The 24,536-nt window shown below is 44.5% G+C and overlaps 1 protein-coding gene and 1 pseudogene across 1 annotated transcript in view; both read right to left on the bottom strand.

Moving 5' to 3' along the window:
* Positions 1-24,536, bottom strand: part of Nbas (NBAS subunit of NRZ tethering complex) — a 274,692-nt gene that overhangs the window by 15,901 nt on the left and 234,255 nt on the right. Inside the window, 3 exon segments of the mRNA XM_037198012.1 lie at positions 178-307; positions 4,492-4,631; positions 19,514-19,709. Coding sequence (XP_037053907.1) covers positions 178-307; positions 4,492-4,631; positions 19,514-19,709 — 466 coding nt within the window.
* On the bottom strand, positions 20,078-20,194 carry LOC114698864 (annotated as a pseudogene).

The following is a 24,536-nucleotide window of genomic DNA, read 5'->3' as shown; positions in this document are numbered from 1 at the left end:
GCGAACAGCTTCGGGACTCCCTTCAGGCCTGCTCTTTCATTTGCTCCTTTACACACCTTTGGCCTTCACTCGAATTGCTTAAGCTAAGTGTTCTGGGACAGCTACTGCAACTGCCTAGACCAGAGGGCTGTGCGAAGCAAACGGATCCCCAGGAAGCCGCTTGCCCCGTCCACTCACCTCCACGGGCAGCCTCTGCTCAGTGCTGTACAGCGAGCGGCACATCTTCAGCACCTCGTCCCCCAGTTCCCGCTTATTCTCTGCTGTACATCTGGTCAGCATCACCGTCGACAGTCTCACCCAGGGATTGCTGGAGAAGTGTGCAAAACATTGGAGGGGATTAACTCTCTCACAACTACACCAAATTAAAACAACCACAGCAAATCCCACTTATGGAATGAGGTGCTTATGGCGGTGAGAGTACATAATGTGCTCCTTTAGCCTGTCCTCTAAAGAAGATGACACGGAGAAGATGTGCGGGCCACTGTGGCATGAACAAGCAGTGGGCAGCCTGGGATATTAGATGTCCTGAGAGCTCAGGCTCTTGAGCCCTACACAGATCCAGACTCAAATTCTGACCCCATGGTCGGACTGCCAGTAGTAGAATCTTTATTTCTCACTCTCTGTTCTGGTGGGTTTTAGTGGTGCCTAAGATCCGGGAAGCTGCAGTTAGCAAGCAGTTGCAGGTCCTGAGTAGCTTTAGCAAGACCCCAGGAAAGCACTTCAGAGAGACAATGAAGGTCATACGCTGAGCAGTACTGGTGTGACAGCCAGGCATGGTAGGACATGAAGGGCTGGGGGGTCACTAGTTCAAGGCCAGCATGGGCTAAATAATCAGATTCTGTCTTAAATGACAGCAAACCCAAACTAAACAGTTTGGGTGAAATCCCACTGTTTAGAACACCAGTCAGCATGTCACCACTGTCCCAGACGACAGACACTTAAGCTATGCTTCCTCTTCCTTTCTAAAGGCATCTGGCTAACAAACAAACATAAGGTGAAGTTCTCCGCAGTTTGCTTCAGGAGTTCCGAACAGTCCCACCCTAGGGCTCAGGCCATGAGTCTCTCCCAGATGTTCTTTCCTGCTCCTAAACTGCTCCAGGGGAGTCATTTTCTGGGAAGCATTTTCTTCCCATTCCAAGACATGGAAAGTTTGCTGGCCTAGGGCAGAATCGCTCACTGAGTACTAAAGAAGATCAGTATTGGAGTGAAGAGGCTTGAGCAGGTCCCAGGGCCTCATGCTTTCTACCCATGAAATGCAGCTTCAGACAGACAGTGATGTGTTCAAAGGAAACCTGGCTGCTTCTCCCAAAGGAAAGGGGTGGGTCACATGGCCAACAGCACAAGGACGAGGCAGGTACCACACCTATCTCTCAGCAGGACAGAGAGGAGAACCCAAGCCTATGATGGGGCCAGTCCTGGTGAGAAGTCTGTCTCCTCACTAGCTATGTGCAACCTGAAGTTACTAGCTTTTGAGACTCAATTCCTTCATCTACATAATCAGGTAAAACTACCTTTTCGTGTTCATTGTGGGAATGATTGGTAATGTATGTAAATTGCATGCTCAATATTGTGAGTGCTTAATAAATGGGAATTATTTGTTCCATATGAATTCTCAAGGTTGCACTGTAAGCTTTGTTAAAAAAAAAAAAATCAGGCCAGAAATTTCCTAGTGAAAATATCAGAACAAAATTATTGTGCTCACATAATAAATTAGACATGGTTATGATGTATTGCATGATACTTCTGAAGAAAACTGGGTTTAGGTACAAGGAAAAATAGAAAGATACTCCAATATATCAGAAACATTTTAGATTGCCTCAGAAGTCAAATAATGATCTCTCACACTCATATATCTTTTTTAATCCACATTTTGGTTTTTTTTTTAGTTTCAGTTACCCATGAAAAATGTGGTCCAAAAAAAACATGAAAAGTAAAGTCCATAAGCAATTGCATGGTGGTCCAGTGTACCCATGCTGTGCGTGGTTCCATCTTTCTGTTAGTCACTTAGTTGCCGCCTCTGTTTTAATAGATTGACTGTCAACAGTATCAGAGTGCCCACACTTAACTAATCCTTATTTAGTCAGCGGTAGCTAGTCAAACAGAAAGAGTAGAGACAATGGCGGCTCCGACCCGCCAAAGGGAAGCCAGAAAGTGCCTCCTTTAAGTGAAAGCTGCAACGTTATCAACTGTAGGGAAGAAAAACCTGTGTGTTGACATTGCCAAGACCTGTGCTGGAAACAAATCGACCACCAGTGCAGCTGTCAGGCCGGAGAAAGACAACAGTAGTCCACTGCACCCTGAACTGCGAAATGACAGCCACAGGAGACCAAGGAGATGGCTTAGTGGGTAACAGAACAGTGCTTGCCCTGCAAACATAAGGCCCCGAAGACATGAGGTCACAGCGCCAGTACCCACATAAGAAACCTGGCATGTGTCTGTAACCCAGGACTAGGGCTGGAGAGAGGAGGGTACAGACATGGCTGTGTGTCTGTAACCCAGGACTAGGGCTGGAGAGAGGAGGGTACAGACATGGCTGTGTGTCTGTAACCCAGGACTAGGGCTGGAGAGAGGAGGGTACAGACATGGCTGTGTGTGTGTAACCCAGGACTAGGGCTGGAGAGAGGAGGGTACAGACATGGCTGTGTGTGTGTAACCCAGAACTAGGGCTGCAGAGAGGAGGGTACAGACATGGCTGTGTGTCTGTAACCCAGGACTAGGGCTGGAGAGAGGAGGGTACAGACATGGCTGTGTGTGTGTAACCCAGAACTAGGGCTGCAGAGAGTTAGGTACTGAGAACCTGAATGAAGCCGTCAGCTTCAGGCTCTGTCTGTCTCAGGCAATAGGGTGTCGAGGGAGCGACCCCTTAGGGTGTGCTCTGGCCTTCATGTTGGTGTGCACACCTACCTACATGAATATAACACACACCCAAACACAACACAACACACATTTACTTTTAAACAAAAATTATCAGGCATAAAATTCATTCCTGGTACTATAACTTGGTTAAAAGCCCATGCCTGGGAAGGTCACAGAATCCAGAGTGTAACTTGCGATTGTTATTTTGCTAAACGACATCCTGTCAAACTGTCTTCTAAATACACACATGCGTGTATTCATTGACCTAGGCTGCTCTCTGTCTTGGCCACAGGAGTTTCCTGTTGCAGTGGAAAGCAGCCAATGGAGAGATACCTGACTGGTCAAAGGACTGAGAATAAGAGACAGTGTGCATCCGCTTCACTGGAGCATTTATGTTAACCCAGCACTACGAAGGCTCGGACACTATTGGGGAAGTGGTAGGAGAGGGATGAGCCAGAGAATGGGCAAGAGTGCTTCAAAATGCCGGCTTCGACAAGAATCACGCAAGCTCAGGCCGGCCAGCACCCCAGCATAGGTAGGGGATGCAATCTCCAGGTCCCACCACTTACAGAGGAACTGTGGCTGGCCACTGGGGATGGGTTTTATTTTTTGTTTTTTGTTTTTACCAAGGATGTGGCTACCAATAGATTCCCATGCTGCAGCAGAGAGTGCCATATCCATGTATATAAGGGCAGCAATATCTTGACTTAGTGGGTTATCAAAAAAAAAAAAAAAGATATGAATTTGGGAAGGGGCATATTGGTCTGGTGGCCCATAGAGGCTTTCTAGTGAGACCTTACTCAAAGTCAGAGAACCTGAGCTTGCTTTACCCAGCAGAGCTGGATAATGGGATGACTGGACCACAGGCGTAGTTACCAGGTGTTTGAAGGGTCTACACTTGGCTGTATGGTGTGCTTTGATCTTGCAAGGGGTAGGTATTTTGCCTCTTCCCTTGGCATATTATAAAAAACCCTTTGGAATAAAGCTCTGGGCAGCTAGGTATTGACCCAGGGCCCTCCCGAAGCTATCCCGTGTCTCTGTCTTTCTCCTCCTTGTCTAGGTCTATCTTTCTACCTAATATTTCCTCATTCCTCTCTCTTCCACCTAAAAACCCTTCAAAAGGTGGGAGCAGGTTGGAGCTGAACTCCCACAGACTCCTACATGCTGGTGGAATATCAGGCGAGACTGAGAGGAAAATGGGGGATAGCTAAGATCATTTCACTGTATGCAGGTATGAAATTCTCAAAAAGAAAAGATTTTAAATAAAAATAAAAAGAGAAAAATCATAGCTGCAGTACATAGAAAGTATTTGGCTAAGATGGAAAAAATATTAAATCTGTGCAGGGAGGTACAGGAAAATGTATGGGGAAATACATGGTAGAGGACAGAGTGTTGCACTATCCACATGTTCAGAGTGCTTGGAACATATGCTCCTCATATACAGGTCTGTCTGAAACACTAATGTGTGTGCAAGTACACACAGGCACTCTCTCTCTCTCTCTCTCTCTCTCTCTCTCTCTCTCTCTCTCTCTCTCTCTCTCTCTCTTTCATTGCCTTCGCTGCAGACATTACATTTTCAAAACTGACATCCAGACAGCGGATGTTGAATTAGGCTAAGCTTATCTTAATACTTACACACAGTCACTTTTCATAGGTGGCCAAGCTTGCAAGAGTAAAATCAAGTGCTGAAATTCGACCTCATGGTGACTAGCTTCGAGGAGCTCCGTGAACAGAGAGTAGCGGTTTCCTTCACTCTCAATGGCAGCTATGTCGACCTGGAGGAAGCAATAGACAGTTGAAGCTGGTGGCAGTGCGGAGCTGGGTCACAGAAGACTGAATGGGACTGTCTCAGAAAACATGTGCAACACACTGAGTGAAAACCAAATACCATCAAAACCCAAAGCAGACCAAAACTCTGCTATGGTCTGGACGTTGTTTGCCACCTAAAAGTTCTTGGGTGGGGAGGCTGGTCCTTTGAGGTGCTTATTGGTCCCAAGGTTGCTGGTACAACGGCCTTTGGAAGGGACTATGGGATCCTACTCTTCCCTGGCCTTGCATTAATGGCATGATCCCTTCCGTACCCAACTGCTCCTATCAGAATGCGGCACAGTCAAGAGACCCTCACCTGAGCTAAACCAATGCCAGCAGCATCCCTACAGTGTCTGTGCCCACAGTGACATAAACCTCTGTTCATTACATATTCAGCATCCCTCTCAGGCATGTCACTCCAGTAATGAAGAAACACCCTAATCCACAAACCTTCACAAGTTCAAATGCTTATAATATCATAAACTATGGAGAGCTACAAGGCTGCAGGGAGGCCCCAACTTTCCTTACCAAAATAAAATCAAATAGCCTTCTGCACACCAGTGAATGGCATTTAACATGTTAAAATACAAACTGCTTTTACATTTGAAACTAGTATTTCAGCATACTTAATAGTAAATGAATTTTGAAAGTTTAAATTGTCTACAATTAATTCCCAATGTTCATCAGAAAACCGTTTGCCTCCATGTGCCTAGAAAGTCCTCTAATTTGAACCAAAGGTTCTATGCACGCTCACTTGTCACATGATGCTCCTGCTACAAACCAAACCAAACACTGTTCAAGCCCATCCTGCTTCTGCACAACCAAACGGCTTCTCCTCCAATCCTGGCCGTTGCAAACGCATGGCACGTGCAGCACCTCTGGAGGAAGTGGCAGTCATTTCACACCGAGAAGTGGTTCTGACGTCAAAGTAAGCCAGCCTGGATCCCCCTGACTAGGTTCCTCTTCACACGGGTTCTCAGCATGTGGGTGCACAGACGATCATAATGGCACATGCATGATGACATGTGTTCGCAGGAATTCAGATGGCCACATCTTGAAAGGATACTTGAGAATGGATTTCACTTACGTATTTGCTAATCTGCCATGCACTAATGCACGTTTCTAAGACATTTATTTAATGGCCATGATGGCTCTGATCTATGACACCATCTGAAAAAGTCACGCCACAGATTCTGCAATGTTGTAAATGGTCATGTGTACTCTGAAATTATCAGTAATTGCTACAGAAAGTCCGGGTCCCACAGAGACCTGCCAGATCCTCCAAAACCCACCTTTGAGTCTCAGGCCATTCATATCTGGAATAATAGCCCCAGAGCGCTTTACAGTTTTTGAAATAATTTCATGGTACAGCAGGCCAGTTGACTCCAACCACAGCTCCATGTGGGGGGACACTCAGGGTTGGCAACCTCACAGAACATATAGACATTGGCTCAACTGTCCCAGTGCTGGGACTCTCAGGTGACACAGCCAAAAGGTAATCAGAGCAGCGTGTTCCGGCAAGAGGAGTTAAACACTAGATAAGCTCGACATTATTTAAGTGAGGCTTCTAACTGAGAGCAGGCAATTGTCTCAGTAGTAAAGAAACAGATTTGTAAAATCTCAAGTAAGACTTGCAGTTATCCAACCTCCTCATCTTCCACCATCTCCAGCCTCAAAGCCTCTTGAGGTTTCCTGCTCACAATTATGCACATTCTGCCTCAGCTACCTGGAACTGTTCCTTGGCCTGGCACATTCTTCCTCCAGATACTGGAGGAAGCTTAGAAGCCCGTTTCCTCAAAGTGATGTCACCCTCCCACCTTACCCGCCCTGCTTACGGGCCCGAGTTGTACGGCACCCCCATGCCTGCACATCTTGTTCTTTCATTTTCCCTCTTAGTACTTAAAACCACATGGTGTGTAATGAGTACTTTTCCCATGGAAGAACTGAGAGGCTAAATGCACAAATAAATGATAACTTATCATTTACAAGACAATTTAGCATAAGCAATGTTAAATCCTCATAGACTGGCCATAACATATTGGTTGGTTTTGTTACTGGAGATAGAACACTGCCAGCACAGCAAATGATTGGCTAGTGTTACACTCACTAACAGTAAAGATCTCAGTAAAGCCCCTCGCTCTGGGCCTCATTTTCCTTACTTGAAAAATGGGCTTTAAAATGGCCAGAAGTCTCAGGTTATGAGGGTGCAACTTGATGTCTGCATCAGGGAGACGGGCCAGTCAATGGCTGACCTCTTCATGCTTTGTAATCTTAGTTTCTATTTAGAGTTTACCTGAGCAAAGGTTTAAGCTTGAAAGTAAGGCACTCAAGACCCACCAAATGGTACACTGTTAGCATTCTTAATAAATACCACGATTCCAGAGTCTACGATTAAATGCAAGATAATTAACGATGACAAGTCGCTTTCCCTCTTATTACAAAGCACAGGATCTATGTGGGTTGTTTTCTAAATATGGTATATATATATAGAGAGAGAGAGAGAGAAGAGATTTCTTTTAAAGTCATATTTTTTTTTAATCAAGAGATTTTTCTATTCATTACATACATAGATTCACCTGTCTTCCCTCCTCCCGCCCCTAGCCTTTCCCCCTAATCCACCCTCCATTCCCACCTCCTCCAAGGCAAGGTCTCCCAAGGGGAGTTAGCAGAGCCTGGTACAATTTTTAACAATATCTAGATTCAACTTCTTTCCAAAAATTGTAAAAAGCTTATAAAATTAGAAAAGATTTCATCAAAAAAGGAAATCTAACTATAAATTAAATTTGCATATATTTTATTAGTTTGATGAGAATAGTTTCAACTTATTAATGTTTTTAATCGTATGTTTTTGTAATCCCCCCTCATCCCCCTGACACACAGCTGTATGAATGCTCACCAACCGTCTCAATATCCTAGCTCCTTTTGAGAGAACAACCCCAAAAGCCCCGTGAGCTCTCCAGTTTGAGGAAAACAATTGGCAGCATGTGCTGCCAAAGACACGAATAAAACATTGGAGAGAAATCTGAAACTTTGATGTACGTGTATCTGCCATAAGTGTGACACCTTCCAACAACGTGCTGGTGTTTCTAATGAGCTAGATCGACAGTAACATGAACTGGATTCTTAATACTATATAATAAACAAAATTGCTTTTACATAGGAAATGGACCGATATTCAGGAGCTACATGACTTAGTCAACAATAACTTTCCAAACAGTCAACATGTTTCTTCAAGATACATCAGAGTGAAAGGCAGACCAATGGGTTTCTTGTCTAGTTTTACAAAAACTACAGGGAAAAAAGCTGTTGCCATGGTTTCAAATTCCACATGGTAACTGATACTTAGGATAGTACCACTTGTAGATTTGCTGTAGCACTCAAGAATAGCGTCTCACATCTATCGGAAAAACTACTGAGACATTTCCTTCCTCAACAGTGACTTTGTGTCTGTTTGGGTTTTCTTCATGTGCACTGAGCTCAACACTGTATTTCATATGCTCAACACAGAAAGAGATGCTCTAGTCTGGAAGAAACAGACTTAGCAGAGACTGGATTTTAATAGGAAGAAGCACGAAATTAAGAGATGGATAGAGTCAAGCCCAGCCAATCAAGGATATTCTTCCATTCCTCCTAGGTGTTTGTATGACACGTGGCACACAATGAAATAGGAAGATACTACATGGAAATGAAAGATGTTGAATACATTTTCAGAGGAGAGCCAGAGAAATGTTATCTGGAAGGCTGCAGCACTCACTTGGTAAAATGACTAACGACATAAATGGATGGACAGCAGACCATTATTAAAATTGCCCGTTAATGCAACTCATATGTTCTAAGGACTCTCCTTCCTGCTGGAATTTGAAATGGTGGAAGCGAAGGGGAACCACGGCAGATGGAGACTGTAAAATCCCTCACGATTCTATCGCTGACAGTTTTAAGACAGGAAAAGACGCAAATCCAGTGGACTTCCCTGTGGCTTACAGAGGGAGGGAGGAGTGGAAGTGTGAACTTTTGCTCACCTGTACACGCAGAGTGGAGCCTCCATTCCCAACAGTATGGCAGAGCCAAAGTATAACAGTTCCCTTGACACAGGCTTTGGGTTGTAATGCTTTCAGCTCCAGCTCCCTGTGTGTTAGGAGTGAACTCAACCACCTCCCATCCCTAGCTCAGCCTCCAGCACCAGGAAGTGCAGTAAGAACCTGAACGTCCGGATGTGGATTCTACGATTATTCCCCAGCTGGACTCCCTGGCTCCAGGACTGAATCTGGGTACACTTTTGTTCTTTCTGTAAACAGCAGTGCAACTACCAGAGGAGCAGGCAACTGAGAACAACTCCCTCCAGCTATGGCCAAAGCGCTAAGGAAACCCACTTTTCATTTTATGTATTTTATTTAAATTGTTTTCTCTTAAAATGGACGAGTAACCAAACCCAGAAGCAGGCCCTAATGGTTGGGGCTCTAGAAATAAGAGGCCAATCCTTTCTCAAGCCACTGGAAAGATTAAATGAGAGAAGGCAAGGATAGCATTACCTCTCCACATCTCACACTGCTGTTCCCAGGGTCTGTGTGACTTTGCCTTCACAATGAAATCATGTGCAAAACTGCGGGTTACCTGAGTCATATAGTGAGGACTTCAGCTCCGCTCTACTCAAAGGAGAGATAATGGCTAATGTCCCCTGCTGCAAGCAAAGGGGGCCGTGTCAGGCTTCTAAGGAAGCCTCTTAGGTTGACGCCATTCTTGAAAGAAAACTCCCAGGCATTAATCAGACTGTGTATGAAATAGATGGGTCATGCCCTTCTCCCTGCGCTGCGTTATCTGTTCTAGAAACACAACCCTGGAGTTGGTTTGGAAAGACAAAGTCTTTGTCAAGGATAAGAGAGACTCTCTCTTCCAGACAAGCCAACAGGATAGCGTGTCTAGTCTGCATAGTTTGGTTCTGACAGAAGACAACCCTTGGGTCAGAAACAAAGACCTTCTGTACTCACGGGAACAGTGGCAGCCGGGGCATCAGCATTTCCTGTGTCAGTTCCCCAAGCCTTTAGGCTCAGAAGTAGTACTTACTTAGGAAAGTCACACACACACACACACACGCACGCACGCACGCACGCACGCACGCACGCACGCACGCACGCGCACACACACGTAGTGGGTTGTGAAGAGCCCCACACTTAAAGACTATGAATCTGTTACACTGTACAGGAAATGTATGTGCTCTGCTCATGGGAGACACTAGCTTCCATTTCTATAAAAATGTCATCGGAAAGAATCCTGAACCAAGCCAGTCAGTTCCTTTGTGCATGAGCCTTGCTGAAATGTGAGGTCTGTAGAGAATTATTTTCCAGTAGCTTTTCAAGTTTCTATAATTACTATGTTGGGAAAGAGTCCCAAACTATCTTTTAACTTTTTAACTTTTCGCTGATGCATACGCATGTTTGGGAGTGCAGATGTGTGTGTATGAGCCCAGAGGCCTAACGTTGATGCACAGAATCCTTCTCTATCACTTTCCACCTTATTCTTCGGGGCAAAGTCCCCAGACAAACTCAGAGCTTACCCATAGGGCTAGTCTGGCTAATTTGCTCTGGGGGTCCAGTTAGGCAGCCAAGCTTGACTGAGTCCTATTCTTGGAAAGTAAGTCTTTAACTGCTGAGCTGTGTCCTCAGTTCATAAGACTATCTTATCACTGTTAACTCTTTAGGCAAGAGCATCAAATAAAGGCTCTTAAACACAACATTCTAGATCTAAGTGCTAATGAACTGAAGAGCAATATTTACCCTAACATTTGAGGTAAAGACGACACACTTCAGTTTGAACAGGTATGTCTCTATTTAGAATCACAAGTCTACATGACAGGGACTTACAAGTTATGCTCCTATATACCAACACATACTATTTTAACTTTTGTCACTCCACTTACATACTACTTTTATTAAGTCCAGTCCTTTTCAGTATTTTTCTTGGGCATTCCAGAAATTAGAAAACCACACAAATACAGAATGGTAATTTAGGTTTTCAAAAGCTTAGAGGCTCTATTTGTCCCTTTCCTGGTTAAGAACAATGTTAAAATACCATCACCAAGCTGCACACTTCTATATTACTCCTAGTTATCATGAACATGCCTCCAGATTTTCAGTTAAAAGTTTTTAGCTACAATTAAATCGAGTAGTCAGCAGACAAAACTGAACATCATATGATCAATGTACATTTTTGTTTTGGGGTGTGTGTGTGTGTGTGTGTGTGTGTGTGTGTGTGTGTATGTGCGTGCGCGAACAGTACAATTAAAATAATGATACCTTTCTAGCAGACAGCTTTGGTTCAATATATTTTCATAATATATTTAAGAATATTGATTATGAAGAGTCAGAAAAATTAAGTAATTTTAAGTTGAAAAAAAAACATTATTTCACAAAACTGGCAAGTTATTGGAGGAAAAAAAATGAAGGATTTTTCTGAGCCCACAAAGGTTCAATTATGTGGGTATCACAGGATTCTGGAAGTGTGAGGGCAGGTGGTTAGTGTGAGCATTCTGAAATCAGGACACCTGGTTCACTCTGGATGGGGATGCAGGCAAGCGTGACAACCCCAGCCTCCAGGATGCAGCACAGTCCAGGTGAGACCCTCCTTATGTGCACTCTGACTTACTGATGCAGGGCCCCCGACACAGACATCACTGATATAAGCAGTCCATCCCGTCTCAGCCTTCTTCATAGGCCAGCTACCACACCCACCTGGCATGTACACAAGCTCTGAAGATCTGAACTCTGGCCCTCATGCTCGGGGACAAGCATTGAACCCACTAAGCGATCCCCCAGCACATGCTTTGTGTAACATTCCCTGTGTCCTAGCCTGGGGAGTATCTGAGAAAACTTCCAATATTTCACAAGCACTTGCATACTTAGTGACTCTTTGCTATTGATACTAACTAAACGTTATGAAATTTAAAAGGGCAAAACACAAGTGTGACTCCAGTATGAGAGCCTTGCTTTTGTCTCTAAATACTGCTTCTTTCTTTCACGTTGAATGAGGGGACTTATGTCCTTCCTGTAAGTCAATTTGTCAAGTGGCTGCAGCTCCTCCTTATCAGACAGTTTCATTGTCCTTGAATCAGAAGGACTGACAAACTGTTCTCAGCGGAAGCCATTCTTTACCTTAAACTTTCTCGTGCTGCTGGGAGTGAACCCAGACACCTTCCTCGGGCAGTGCACCTGATTATGTATCTTCCCACAGGCACTGATAGCAGCTCCCGGTCACTGCAGGCACAAATGTGTAACAGCTACCAGAGAACATCCAAGTACTCTATGGGGAGAACTCTCATAAACCTTTGTTACCTTGGGTAATAGTGACATTAAGCTCTGCTCTTGTAGCTCCTAACCAGCAACAGGATGCTGATTAATGTCAAGATGCAAAATAACTATGTGATTCTTTCCATAAATACGATGATGTTATACTGTGACGCTCATACACAGGGCTTCAAATTACAAACAAAAAACCCACAGGCACAGTAGAAGCATGAAAGGCTAACAGAGCTGAGCTCTAGGCAAAACTAGACCTGTGGAAGTTCCGGGTGGGCAATGTGGCCTCCCGTGTCCGCTGGACCTAGCCAGTTCTCTGGAAATGAAACGCTGAGAAGATAAAAACCCCATCACCAAGTGTTGACAACCAATCTCCCCACTGATCTGAGTGACACTTGAACTAGTCCCGCCCACAAGGAGGAACTCAATAGATATCACTACTGTTCCATACTGTGAGAAACTGCAGAACCACTACTATTAGACAAGAAAATATAAATACACCAATGGCGATTTTTCATTTCTGAGTTATGAATTTTATTAAAACAAAATCAAAATTATGAAAATATTACTAATGCCTTTAAATATTAAAAGGTACTTTTGGGGATAGATTTTCTAATTTTTAAAGAACTAAAACACAGATGCAGATATTGAATGAATGTCATAAATATGTGACCTTGTACTGTGAGTTCTAGTCACTTCTACAGACTGAGCTGAAGTGAAAAGATCATTATTCAGTGGGGGCCTGACCAGGAATAAAATAACGAGAAACTAAATGTTGGCCTTGCCATAGCTATGATACGATAGATAAAGGTTGATGCCTTAATATATTCATAGGTTAAAAAAAAGGCAACTACACCAAACCCAACAGACGGGTCTGAAATTACAATGTCTAACAACACATTAGAGCGTAGCAGGCACACACAGTCAGTGGGTATCTAACAGTGCCTTGGGTAACAGACTTAGTACTTCTTTACCTTGTATCTGCTTGGCATATTTTAGTATTGAGATATACAGCTCTCTTAACCAGCCTTAGCCTCCTTTCCCGTGTGAAGGGTGGGACAATAAGAACACCTGTGCCTGAGAACGATATTGCTGGAATGTGATGAACGCGGAAGAGAAATCCTAATGACCAGCTCTGGAAGACTTAGGCAAAAGCAAATCAAAATAACAGATTAGAACCATGGCACAAAGCAAAACCCTTATGACCACAATAAAATAAATAAGCAATTTAATAAATATATTTAGACAGACAAGTGATGGAAGAAAACTTCATCGTAGTTATAATTATCACTCTCATGCAGCAATCATCAATTCATGCTAAAACAAGTACATGAAAGTATGATGAGAGACTATAACAATAATAATAATAACAAACTCAAAGTATCTAACAAACTACCTAATAATCATAAAAAAGTACTGCTTCACAGTACTTCAAGTTAACACTATTAGTCATGAAACAAATCAACACTACATATCTCCTGATATAATGTACTAAGAAAGACACATCACTTCTGTGGCCTCCTACTAAAAATGCAAAACCTGAACACATGACGATGTTAAATTGAATGACATTTTACAAAATAATTGCCCACTGCTTTTTACAACTCCCACTGTCATAAAAGACCAAACAAACAAATCAGACTAATAAGTCATTTCAGATCAAGACCTGTGACAAATGCAGTGTGACATGGGTGGGTGCGGATCAGAAAGGAGACGAGTGGGGCCACTGACAGTGGAGGACCGAGGTACTGAGAGATCAGGAAGCAGTACTGAACTCGTGTGGCTGTGGCTGAGCCACTACCATTTGCAGAATTGGACTGAAAAATACACAGAAATGTATGTAGAGTGGACACCACTTTTTGTAAGTCTGAAGTCACTTCAGAATGAAAGTTAGAATCTCAGCAGCTCTGTTGCTCCTCCCAGCACGCAGTCACATGTGTCTGTTTTTCCTTTCCTTCAGCAATCTGCATCCCACATGGGACTAAGACAGGTATCTTTCTGCAGCATGGCGAGAACGAGGTGATTACCGAAATGACGCAATTAGAAAGCTTCTGCATAGAGCCGCGAGGGCAGAGTCAACAGTGAAGGTGCCTGGCTGCTCATCTGACGTCTAGACTAAATGTACAGTGAAGAAACTCAAACCCCCCAAATACAACCACAAACTGGAGGGAAAAAAAAAGGAATTAATAGGCAGTTCTCAAAAGAGAAAGTACAAACTGCCAATAGATATATAGAAAATGTTCAACACCCTTACACACCAGGGAAATGCAAATCAAAACGACATTCTATTCTACCTTGGTCAAAATGGCGAAAATAATGAAAAATACTAGTAAGGATGCGGGAAAAAATAAACCACTAAACACTAGTGGTAGGAATGCAAGTAGGCCAGCCACCACGGAAATCAGCATAGAGATCTTCATAAAATTAGACCCAGAGCTACCATATGATCCAGCTACACGTCTCCTGGGTAAAGAGCTGAGAGATTCTACATCAGCACCCAAAAGAGGGATCTGCACATCACACTGATGAAACAGTGGGGTTACCTACATGCCCATCAAGATGAATGGATAACGTAACGTGATACACATACAATGGAGGTTTAGGAAGCCATAAGGAAGAATGAAACTACATCGTTTATGGGAAAACAGATAGAAATGAAGATCTATAGGTTAAACAGAATAAGCAAGGCCCAGAAAGACTAACATTGTGTCTTGTTTCTCATCTGCACACCCGGATTTTAAAATGAACACAAGACATGTGGGCAGAAGGAGGACTGCTGGTGAAGAGGAAGGAGACCAGTGAGCATGGGGAAAGGGACAAGGTCAAAGCTCACACTGATGTGTGCACGTATCCTAACGAAGCCCTCATCATGGACAACGAACACACAGTAATGACATTGTAAAGGGCACAGGGATATAGTCATCCACCACAAAGACAACTGAACTGACCTGAGCCTGAAAAGAGAGAAGGGAAGCCAGGGAATCACATCTGGGGACTAAATTCAAGTCTATTCCTGGGGAACAGCCATTACACTAAGACACATTAAGTCTACAAAGACATTTTGTCTACATGAAGGAGATAAACTGAGCCTCCCTGCGTCCCTCACTACTGCTCCAGCATGCTACAGAAATGCTATTTTGAATGAAAGCAAACTGATGAGTTGATTAAAGCATGCTGATAACTTGCCTGAACTCAGGGCCTAGCCTCTCCTCCTGCACTGTCCAGCAAGTCGAGCAGCCACGTCCCCTCTAGTCACAGGCAAAATTCAGAGCAGCAGCAACCCCCACCTCCTCTCCCCACATCTGACCGTGGTCTCAGGCTCTTTTCCACCTATGTCTGTAGCTGGAGTTTTCCTGGTCCTGCCTGGCCCACGGTCAGGACAAATCTCTCTCACCCGCCAGTCCCACAGCCGCTCAGACCCAACTAAGTAAACACAGAGACTTATATTACTTATAAACTGTATGGCCGTGGCAGACTTCTTGCTAACTGTTCTTATATCTTAAATCAACCCATTTCTATTAATCTATAAGTTGCCGTGTGGCTCGTGGCTTACCGGTATCTTAATATCTTCTCATGGCGGTGGCTGGCAGTGTCTCTCTGCCTTAGCCTTCTACTTCCCAGAATTCTCCTCCCTCTTTGTCCTGCCTACTTCCTGCCTGGCTACTGGCCAGTGTTTTATGTATTAATCAATCAGAGTAACACATTTAACATAGAGAACATCCCACAGCACATGTCCATCTCCACTGCACGAGCCAAGTTCAGAACCAGACCACTGCCTCAGTCCTCCCCATCACGGTCAGATCATTTCCTGGAACAGCTATCTGCTCATGTACCTTCACGGCACCATGTTCCCACATTCCTCGGTCAGAACACAGGTGGCTCCCCACAGTCTGCCCATCCCGTGTCTCCTGCGGCCAATGGGGTCTCCCTATTTTAACACGACCGACCGTTCTGATCAAATAATCAGAGGAGCTTTTTCTTGCTGCCTGGCACACGTGATCATTGAGACTTGTGTTGTGTGTCAACGTCTATCTTGGCGTCTGAACACTTTGACTACTGGCAGTATGAAGCCCACACCAACGAGGACCATTGCCTCGCCTGAAGTGAGGATATTACAGGTTTCCTGCCATTTAACCTTCCACTCTCTGTGACAACTCTAATGTCCATGCAGGTCACAACTCACGGTCTCCTGTTCTCCCCAAATGACGCCCTCAGCAGCGAGAGGGAGGATCTCTTCAGGAAGGGAGCCAAAGGGTGCACGCTGGGAGACTCTCTAGATCTCCACCAGTTATATCGATACTCCCCTGACGGGAATCTCAGCTCTCCTGCTCAGGTCTGGAAAGCGATGCTCGCTGCCGCATGAGAAGCAGCAAACTAGTCAGAAGTCACCATGAGGACGGTGTGGCAAACTAGCAAAGCCACATCAGCCCAGATGTGGCAGGCCACTCTTAAAGGACATCTTCCCATCACCCCAAGTAAATCATTTGCCTCCAGATAAGGAGCAGGCTGCAAGGCGAGAACAGCACACTCAGAGCTGGAGCTCTGTCTTGCCTTTTGAAGCATGACCTTGGACAGGTTCTTAAAGACTTAATATTCATTTATTCAACAAATATTTACAGAGTGTCTTTCAGGTCCCCACTCTCAAAGAATTTATATTCTAATGGAAGAAGAAAGACATCACACAACAAACGGGCAGGGAGGAGGGAGGAAGAGGTTTTCAGACAGTGGCAAAGGACGTAGAATGAAGACAGCGATGAAACAGATTGCACTCAACTGCGGAGTCATTTCAGAAAGGTCACACCTGAGACAAAGAAAATCCCAGTAACTTCTCAGTTCTCAACAACTGTATTATTTCCCTACAAAAAAAAAAAAAAAAAAAAAAAAAAACCCCAGCTGAGCAGGGAGGTAATGAAAGCCTCTCGAAGCTCCAGGATGGCAGGACATCATGGCTGTTAGATATACATTATCTCTGTGTACATGCACAGCTCCTACATCAGACCACACCTGTATTTGGCTAAGCTGATCAAACGTGACTCTTAGCTTTGGAGCCATTTTGAAGTCAACTATGTACAAGGAACTACATATGGCTTTGTATACTGAACTTCTCTAGTTCCATATGACGAGAAGTTTGTACTTTGCAAATATCTGACAAATGAAGGTCAGCCGGTCCCTAATAAAAGCATTAACTGGGACTTGCATGTGTCAAACCAGGCAGTCACATGACTTCATAACAAGATAGTGTTATCTTAAGCTAAATCTTTCCAGCAATGTCTTACACCACTAAATTCAGGTGTCTGAAAAGTAAAAAGGCAGAACTCTTCAGCTACATGGTCTCCTTTACATAAAAATGTGGGAAAATCTGAGGTGCTGAGGTATGGAAGTTTTCAAAGGAAACATCAGTATTTTGACCCACATTTTTCATGCGCCAGTTAACTAGAAAATTACAAAAGCTGAAAACCTCTGATAAACTGTACCAAGGGATTAATATAATACACGCTGCCCTCCCCCTCCCATCGCACCCCACTCACACCAGGCAGGGCTGCATATCTGGGGAGGAAATTAAAGCCTCTCAAACTGCTGAAAAGTGAGGGTCTCTGATTTTTTAATTCCGTTAACTAATCATTAGAAAACTAGAAGTTGTTTTGTCTCTGTGAAGCAGTGAGGGGCAGGCGTCCCAGACGTGCTGAATCTTGCAGGCCCTGGCTGGTTTCCCAGCAACACAATGATTCGCGGGGCCACTACTTTGGGCACTTTTAGGATAATTAAATATTAAGCCCCTCTTTGATGTATGCAAAGTCTGCCTAAGAGGATTACCAGCCTGGTGCACGTGGCCTCCACATTTTCTTTTTGTAACTGAACACTGCAGTCAGTATTATTATCTGCGCTCATCTTCAGTCTGTATGAATGGGTCTCTATCAGCAATGGCACTGGAAATGCTTCTAAAGAAGAAAGAGGTGGTAGGGAGATCATAAGCAAGGTGAACCACTGTTCTCCCGGTATCTGGGACGTACGGATAGTGAGGACAGGGAGACAGAGGAGGTGAGCTGACCATTGTCCACCTTTTCTAGTTTACACACAGAGTGTCGAAAACCTTAGTGTAAGAGTCTTCCCCAGGGTCACAGACCTAGTGGTGTAAGGCTGACAGAGACACACGCTGCCCATGGGGCCCCACTCTTTCCAGTGTTCTAGAGAAAGATAACAGTCTTTGAAAAATGGTAATTGAAGAGATAATTTGAACCATGGACATAGTTAAGTCAACATTCTGAATCCAGATTGTGTTTCCAGCCTGAAACTGCTGCTTCATTTTCCAAGGAACAAGAAGTTGCTTCAACTAAAAGTAAAAATTCTTCATCAAATTCCCTTGTGCTCCAAAAAAACAAAACAAAAAAACAGCAATGCCCAGCAGACGCAGAGAAGACACAGTCCCCACAGTGTTGCTCAGAGAATACCCAGGACACCGGTACAGCAATGCCAGCATGGGGTGTGCTCATTCCTACTACAAATATTGAAGGAACCTGACCATTACCTGCCAAGAACAGGGAAACCACCCTTATCTAAGAGGAAAGTAGATGTGGGGAGAAAATAAAAACGTGAGACATGAGATAACATTCACTTGTTACTCTGAGGCTCCTGGGAGAGATTTCCAGAAGGCCTGAACATTTGCTCCTTCTCAGAGCAAATATTCCTGAAATGAAGTTACTCACGAACCTCATGGGCGACAGCAAACAGGCTATAGTCACAGCAACAAAGTATCAACAGTGGATTAGAACCCGAGGACTAGCCTCCTGGAGAGGCAAAGCCTTATTTCAGTTGCCTTCCATCGCTGAGGGAAGCCAAGGCAGGGGCTTCAAGCAGAAACCACAGAGGAGTGGATTACTGGCTTGCTTTCCAGTGCACTCTCTTACACGGCACAGACCTACCTGCCTGCCTAGGGACAGAGTTGCCCACAGTGGGCCTTGGCCTCCCACATCAATCACCAATCCTGACAATCCCTTAACTGAGCTCCCTCAGATGAGTCTAGGCTGCGTCCAGTTGAAGCTAAAGGTAACCAGGATCTGTGTGTTCCAGAGTTTCCATGATAGTAGGGAGACAAATGGGAGGAAGGAAGGGAGGGAGGGAGGGAGGCAGGCAGGCAGGCAGGCAAGGTAAAGAAGTTTTAACTTTGAGAATTCAAAGTTCAGTAAAGTCTGCAGTTATCAGGGAAGGTTCCAGAGTGGAGGCCTGTGGGATCCTGGAAAGGGCTGAGAAACTAAGACGTTTGTCTCTCCCCGCCACAGTGGTGCAGGAGAAGGAAGGCCATGTCACAGGCAAAGCCACGGCCTTTCCAACCAGAGGCATTTCTCCCGGAAAGGGTCAAAACCCTGTCAGTCAGTGTCATCAACAGTCCTGAAGATGGGCATGTGGACATGATGGGCAGGTGTTTGATAAGCCCAGTCCTGTTTGGCCACGTATGAAAATCAGAATAGACTTATTACCCAGAATCCATCACTAAGCAGCTGATACTGGAAGTCTGCGTTACCGCTGACTTGAGGAAGGGTGTGCACACACGTGCTGCTTACCTGTCTCTGGGGCCACGCGGCTCTGAGGATGGCGTCCGTCCGGAAGAACACCAGGAGCTTGCTGTCCTCCTCACTCAGGTGGAAGGACTGCCCCAAGAGCTGCAGCGCCTGGATTCGCGGCCTCACGGGGCAGGCGTCGTCAGCACAGAACGGCCGCAGCCACTGCAGCAGGTCCTCGGCTGACACCAGCTCCTCCCTGCGGGACAAGACAAGGTGGGAAGGGAAACGCCTGAGGCTCTGTGTGCCCCTTCTGGTGATCAAATGCCACCACTGGGCTAAAGCCGAGGTGGGTGACTTTCCTAACGAGGAAATAAGTTTTAAGTGACTTACAGCAAACCATAATGGATGATCTTAAAACTATGTAAAATAAATATAATTCTTAAGCAGTATTCTATGAAACTGAGCTTCATAAAGCCAAAGCTGGCAAAAGGTAGCCACTAACTACTATGCTCTTAGCTAGTTTCCTTCTTTCTTTCTCTCTCTCTCTCTCTCTCTCTCTCTTCTCTCTCTCTCTCCCTACTACCTTCCTTCCTTCCTTCTTTCTTTCTTTTTCTAAAGTTTTCCTTCTGGTTAGATGCCACGAAATAGCGGCAATGCCCTAACCGTGTGTGTGTTGTTAGGCCCAAGGGCCTCCCCGTCCTTGTCAAGGGCAGTGCTAACCTCTCCCCTTTCATCCAACACGCTAGTTTATTTCTTATGAAACCTTAACCAGTTGTGGAGCTTGTCCAACTGCTCGCACTAACAGTGTCAGGTCCCAGGCTGGCAATCTCACAGACTTGCTTACCAGTCGGCAACAGCTATGCAAACAAGACATGACCGGTTACATCGGCGAGGACAGCAGCGGCTTTGGAGAGGAGGTGTCATCTCCCCAGCGCCTGTCACCTAGAGCGGTTTGGCCCCCCTGCCTGGGCCTCTCCATCACATCGCACTCTGATTACGATTTACATGTGTGGCTACACAATCAATATCTAAAAATAAAATGAATGCTCGGCTACTGCATGGCCGCAGAGGCTGGAAGAACGCAGTCAAGACAACGTTCTGCTCACCTCTCCACCCAACGCGGGGTCTTTTTCCTGTAATCCGGAAGGGCCATCTCAGTGAACTCACTCTCGGATGTCAGGAGTAGCTAACTGTTACTCCCGGAAGACTCCCTTCCCCGAGGCTCTGAATTATGCAGGTTTGTACAACCAGGTCCTTACACAGCTCTTGGCATCAGTCACCTAAACTGAGCTGCAGACCACATCAAACGCTATGCCAATTCCTACTCTAACAAGTAATAATAACACATTAAAAAACAAACAAACTCGCCGGGCGTTGGTGGCGCATGCCTTTAATCCCAGCACTCGGGAGGCAGAGCCAGGCGGATCTCTGTGAGTTCGAGGCCAACCTGGGCTACCAAGTGAGCTCCAGGAAAGGCGCAAAGCTACACAGAGAAACCCTGTCTCGAAAAACCAAAAAAAAAAAAAAAAAAAAAAAAAAAAAACAAACAACCCTGAAATTAAGTTCTGTATTGCCGCTGAACAAGTCTCAGCATCTACCACAGCATACCTACCTGACAATTGCTGTTTTATGGCAACTTACATTAAAAATAGAATTAAAGAAAGGAGATTAGAAAATGTGAAGAAATGGCTTACACGTGTCTAAATTTATGGATCATTTGACAGTCTCATCAACAGCCCTTCCTTCTCGGTGCTCACTAGAAACGGGACATGGAAAAGCCAGGCATGGAGACGACAGGGCTCCAGGACTCTGCTGACCTGTCCATCATCTACTCAAGTTGACCAGCTCCAGGTCCAGAGAGACAGAGACAGAGAGTCATCCTCAAAGACTAAGTGGAAGGGCTGGAGAGGAAGTTCGGTGGCTAAGAGCACTGGCTGGTCTTACAGAGGACCTGAACTTCCAACATCAGGCAGCTTCCAGGGCATCTGATGCCCTCTTGTGGCGTCTGCAGGTACTACATGCACGCAGTTCAAATACTATACATAGATAAGCAGGCACATACATACACATACAACTAACAAATAAAATTTAAAAACATTAAGGAGGAGAGTGATTGAGGAAGACACCTGAAAACTTCTGGCTTCCACATACACGTAGGAACACACACATGCATGCACATCTGTACACAGAAGTCAAGACATACTTAAATCTGTTATGTACTCACACACAGACACATATGTGCAAACCTGTACATGAGTGGAAACATACATATATCTAAGTATATGTACATGCACAGGCATACACACCTGTACATACAACTGAAGACATGTACACCTATGTGTATGTGCACACACATACACGTATACACACTAGTACACCCAAGTGAACACATACTTACACCTATACGTATATAAGACATACACAGGAACTGGAAAAGTGTTAGTGTAAGAAAGAATGGAATGCACGAGTATTTCCTGAATACCCCCTGTCTGTGGAGCTGTATCAGCAGAATCATTTCAGACCTAATTGGCTCTCAGGCCCATCGTTTTCTAACACTCTAAACACCAACCAGGAATGTCACTCTCTCTCTGCTGGCATCCAGGTAACCATGAAAACAGAGGCAAAGCACCTTGCACAGTATAGGCGCAGAGGAAGCACTTCATGGCCACCACCCCCGCCGGAGTCATCTGCCCAAGAATTACTGCTGTTGCCACAGCACTAGAGTTTGCGCAGACATTGAAAACTTACATGGAACCAACACAGCACAGAAGGAAGATTTGTGAATCGACCTTTGTCCAAATTATTGATATGACAAAAACTGAGCAATATGGAGGAAGAAGTGTGGCATCTGAAAAAGATCAAGGATATGCAGGATGTACGTAAGTGCAAAGATAGGAAATTGTAACTCCGGGAAAGAGAACAGGGAAAAGGCAAAGACTTCCAAGGGCGTGGAAGTGCAGTGAGAGATTAATGTCCAGTGTGAGGTAAAGAGAGGAGCGAGCTACAGAGGGACAGAGCCACGAACATAGGCTGCAGGGACCATGCGGCCTGTTTCAGGTCCCGGAATTCCAAGCCTTGGCTTCCTTACTTGTTGACAGACATGGAGAGTGATGCCTTCCTCACAGGGTTGTTTAGAATTAAGTAGAAAAATGTAGTAAATGCAATGTATGTAACATACCTAGCACATGCCTAAGTACTTCCAATGATGGCAGATTCTGAAGCAGTAAAGCTTGAATGCCACTTTTAAAGATCAGAGAAGAGGTGTAAGCTGGGCCGCCTCAGGTGGAGTCGGCAGCTGGAGTACACATCTGGATGAAATGGGACACTGATATGAACCCTGCAAGGCTCAGGGAACATCAGGGAAGGGGCAGCAAGAATAGAGAGCCAGAGGGTGAGAGGGGCGCTGTGAGTTGGTGTCCTGTAGACCTACGGCTGGTGCACACCTGAACTCACTGTGGCTAGTTTCCTGCAGAAGGCCAACAGCAAGGCTGGTCAACACAGCAGCAGACAGCACTAACTGGATCCAGTGAGCTGAGATGCGGGGCAGGGAGGCACACACAGCAAGAGTGCATAAAGATGGAGGAGAAGATGGCAGTGGAGGGAGAGGCTGGTCAGCGGTGGGTGTGACCAAGATACTACATCATGCAAGTGTATCAAAGTTTCAATAAGTAAATGAAAGCTATTTTAAAAAATCACATAGAAAGTTGATTGAAGCCCATTTCTGCCAACAAATCCAAACCAATTTTGCACAGCATGAAGCTGGTGCTTTAACTTCATACTCAAATGTCAAGGTGAGTAGGATGAGCTCCAGTGTCCGAGAACTGGATTCATAAAGACCAAATGGAAGTTAGAGTAACCGTAATCTATCTCACTGTGGTGAACAATAAAAATATAAGAGATACTTAATGGAGGTTTACTCTGAGCAGTGACTATCAAAACTACCCTATTCATGTATACTGTCATCAGTCTAAAGTGTAGGCAAGGAAATGATCCCCCAAGGTCACATGGTACGCAGTGGGGTCTATCTCACCACCTTGAGTGATCTGCTGCCTTGCCTTGTCAATTACTGTGTAATACAAATGAGCCATTCTGGGACATATTACATAACACTGAAGCAGAAACTTCAGTTACTGATGAGATACAGAAAGATCATCATAACACTTTCCAAATAATTGTGTTGGACTCTGCTATTCCTAGAGCTTATTGTACAGTTAATAACATCTGACATTTTAGAGAGACATGTTCTAATTTTTAGCTGAAGTTTCAAATACATAATCAAATTATTAGAACTCATTCCCAAAACAAAAACACTGTTCCAAAGCCACCAAGTCTTGAAGAAGCTTCATCATACGTCCACCTGAACACGGGAGTCAGAACAAGCACACAGAAAGAAAAGGACTCTTATAAAGCAATACCAAGGGCATCGGTCAGAGAGCCTCAAGAGTGTTTGTAACATTCAGTCATTCTTAGAGAGTGGCAAGTATGTGCGTATGTACGTGTACACACACACACACACACACACACACACACACACACACACACACACACACGGTCAAACAATGGTAAAAGCAAACAGGTCAGTTTTTTGAATCCTTAACATTTTTCTGTGGGTTAGAAACTTGTCAAGATAAATAGGTGTGTGTTGGGGGGGGTGGTAAAAAGCACAATGTTAGCAATGTAGAGATGCAGAAGGAGAAGGAGGGAGGTGATTCTATTTCTGTAGTCTTTGGTGAAGGAAAGAAGGCTTAATGAGAATAATAATAAAAGGAGAAAATCATTTCAAAACACATTTACTTCATTAGAAAAATGATTAGTAAAAGTTATTAAATACCTAAAAGGAAAAATCTCTATGTTTTACTATTTAAAAAACCAGGCAATTGCTTCTACCACACTGTAAAGAGCCAGTATGACACTTTATTTAAAAATTATCAACTAACAGAGACACAAAGACAGTCACATAATCAGCTGTGGCTCAACAGATAAGGGGTCATCTACTTAACAACTACTTCTCCTAACATGAAAGAGCAGCAGCAGCAGAAGTATACTAGCTGAGCGACTATCTGAGGATGTGACACTCCAGGGT

The sequence above is a fragment of the Peromyscus leucopus genome, chromosome 22, assembly GCF_004664715.2.
Source record: "Peromyscus leucopus breed LL Stock chromosome 22, UCI_PerLeu_2.1, whole genome shotgun sequence".
Taxonomy (NCBI): domain Eukaryota; kingdom Metazoa; phylum Chordata; class Mammalia; order Rodentia; family Cricetidae; genus Peromyscus; species Peromyscus leucopus.
The sequence above is the reverse complement of the archived record's forward strand: the minus strand, read 5'-3'. Positions and strand labels throughout refer to the sequence as shown.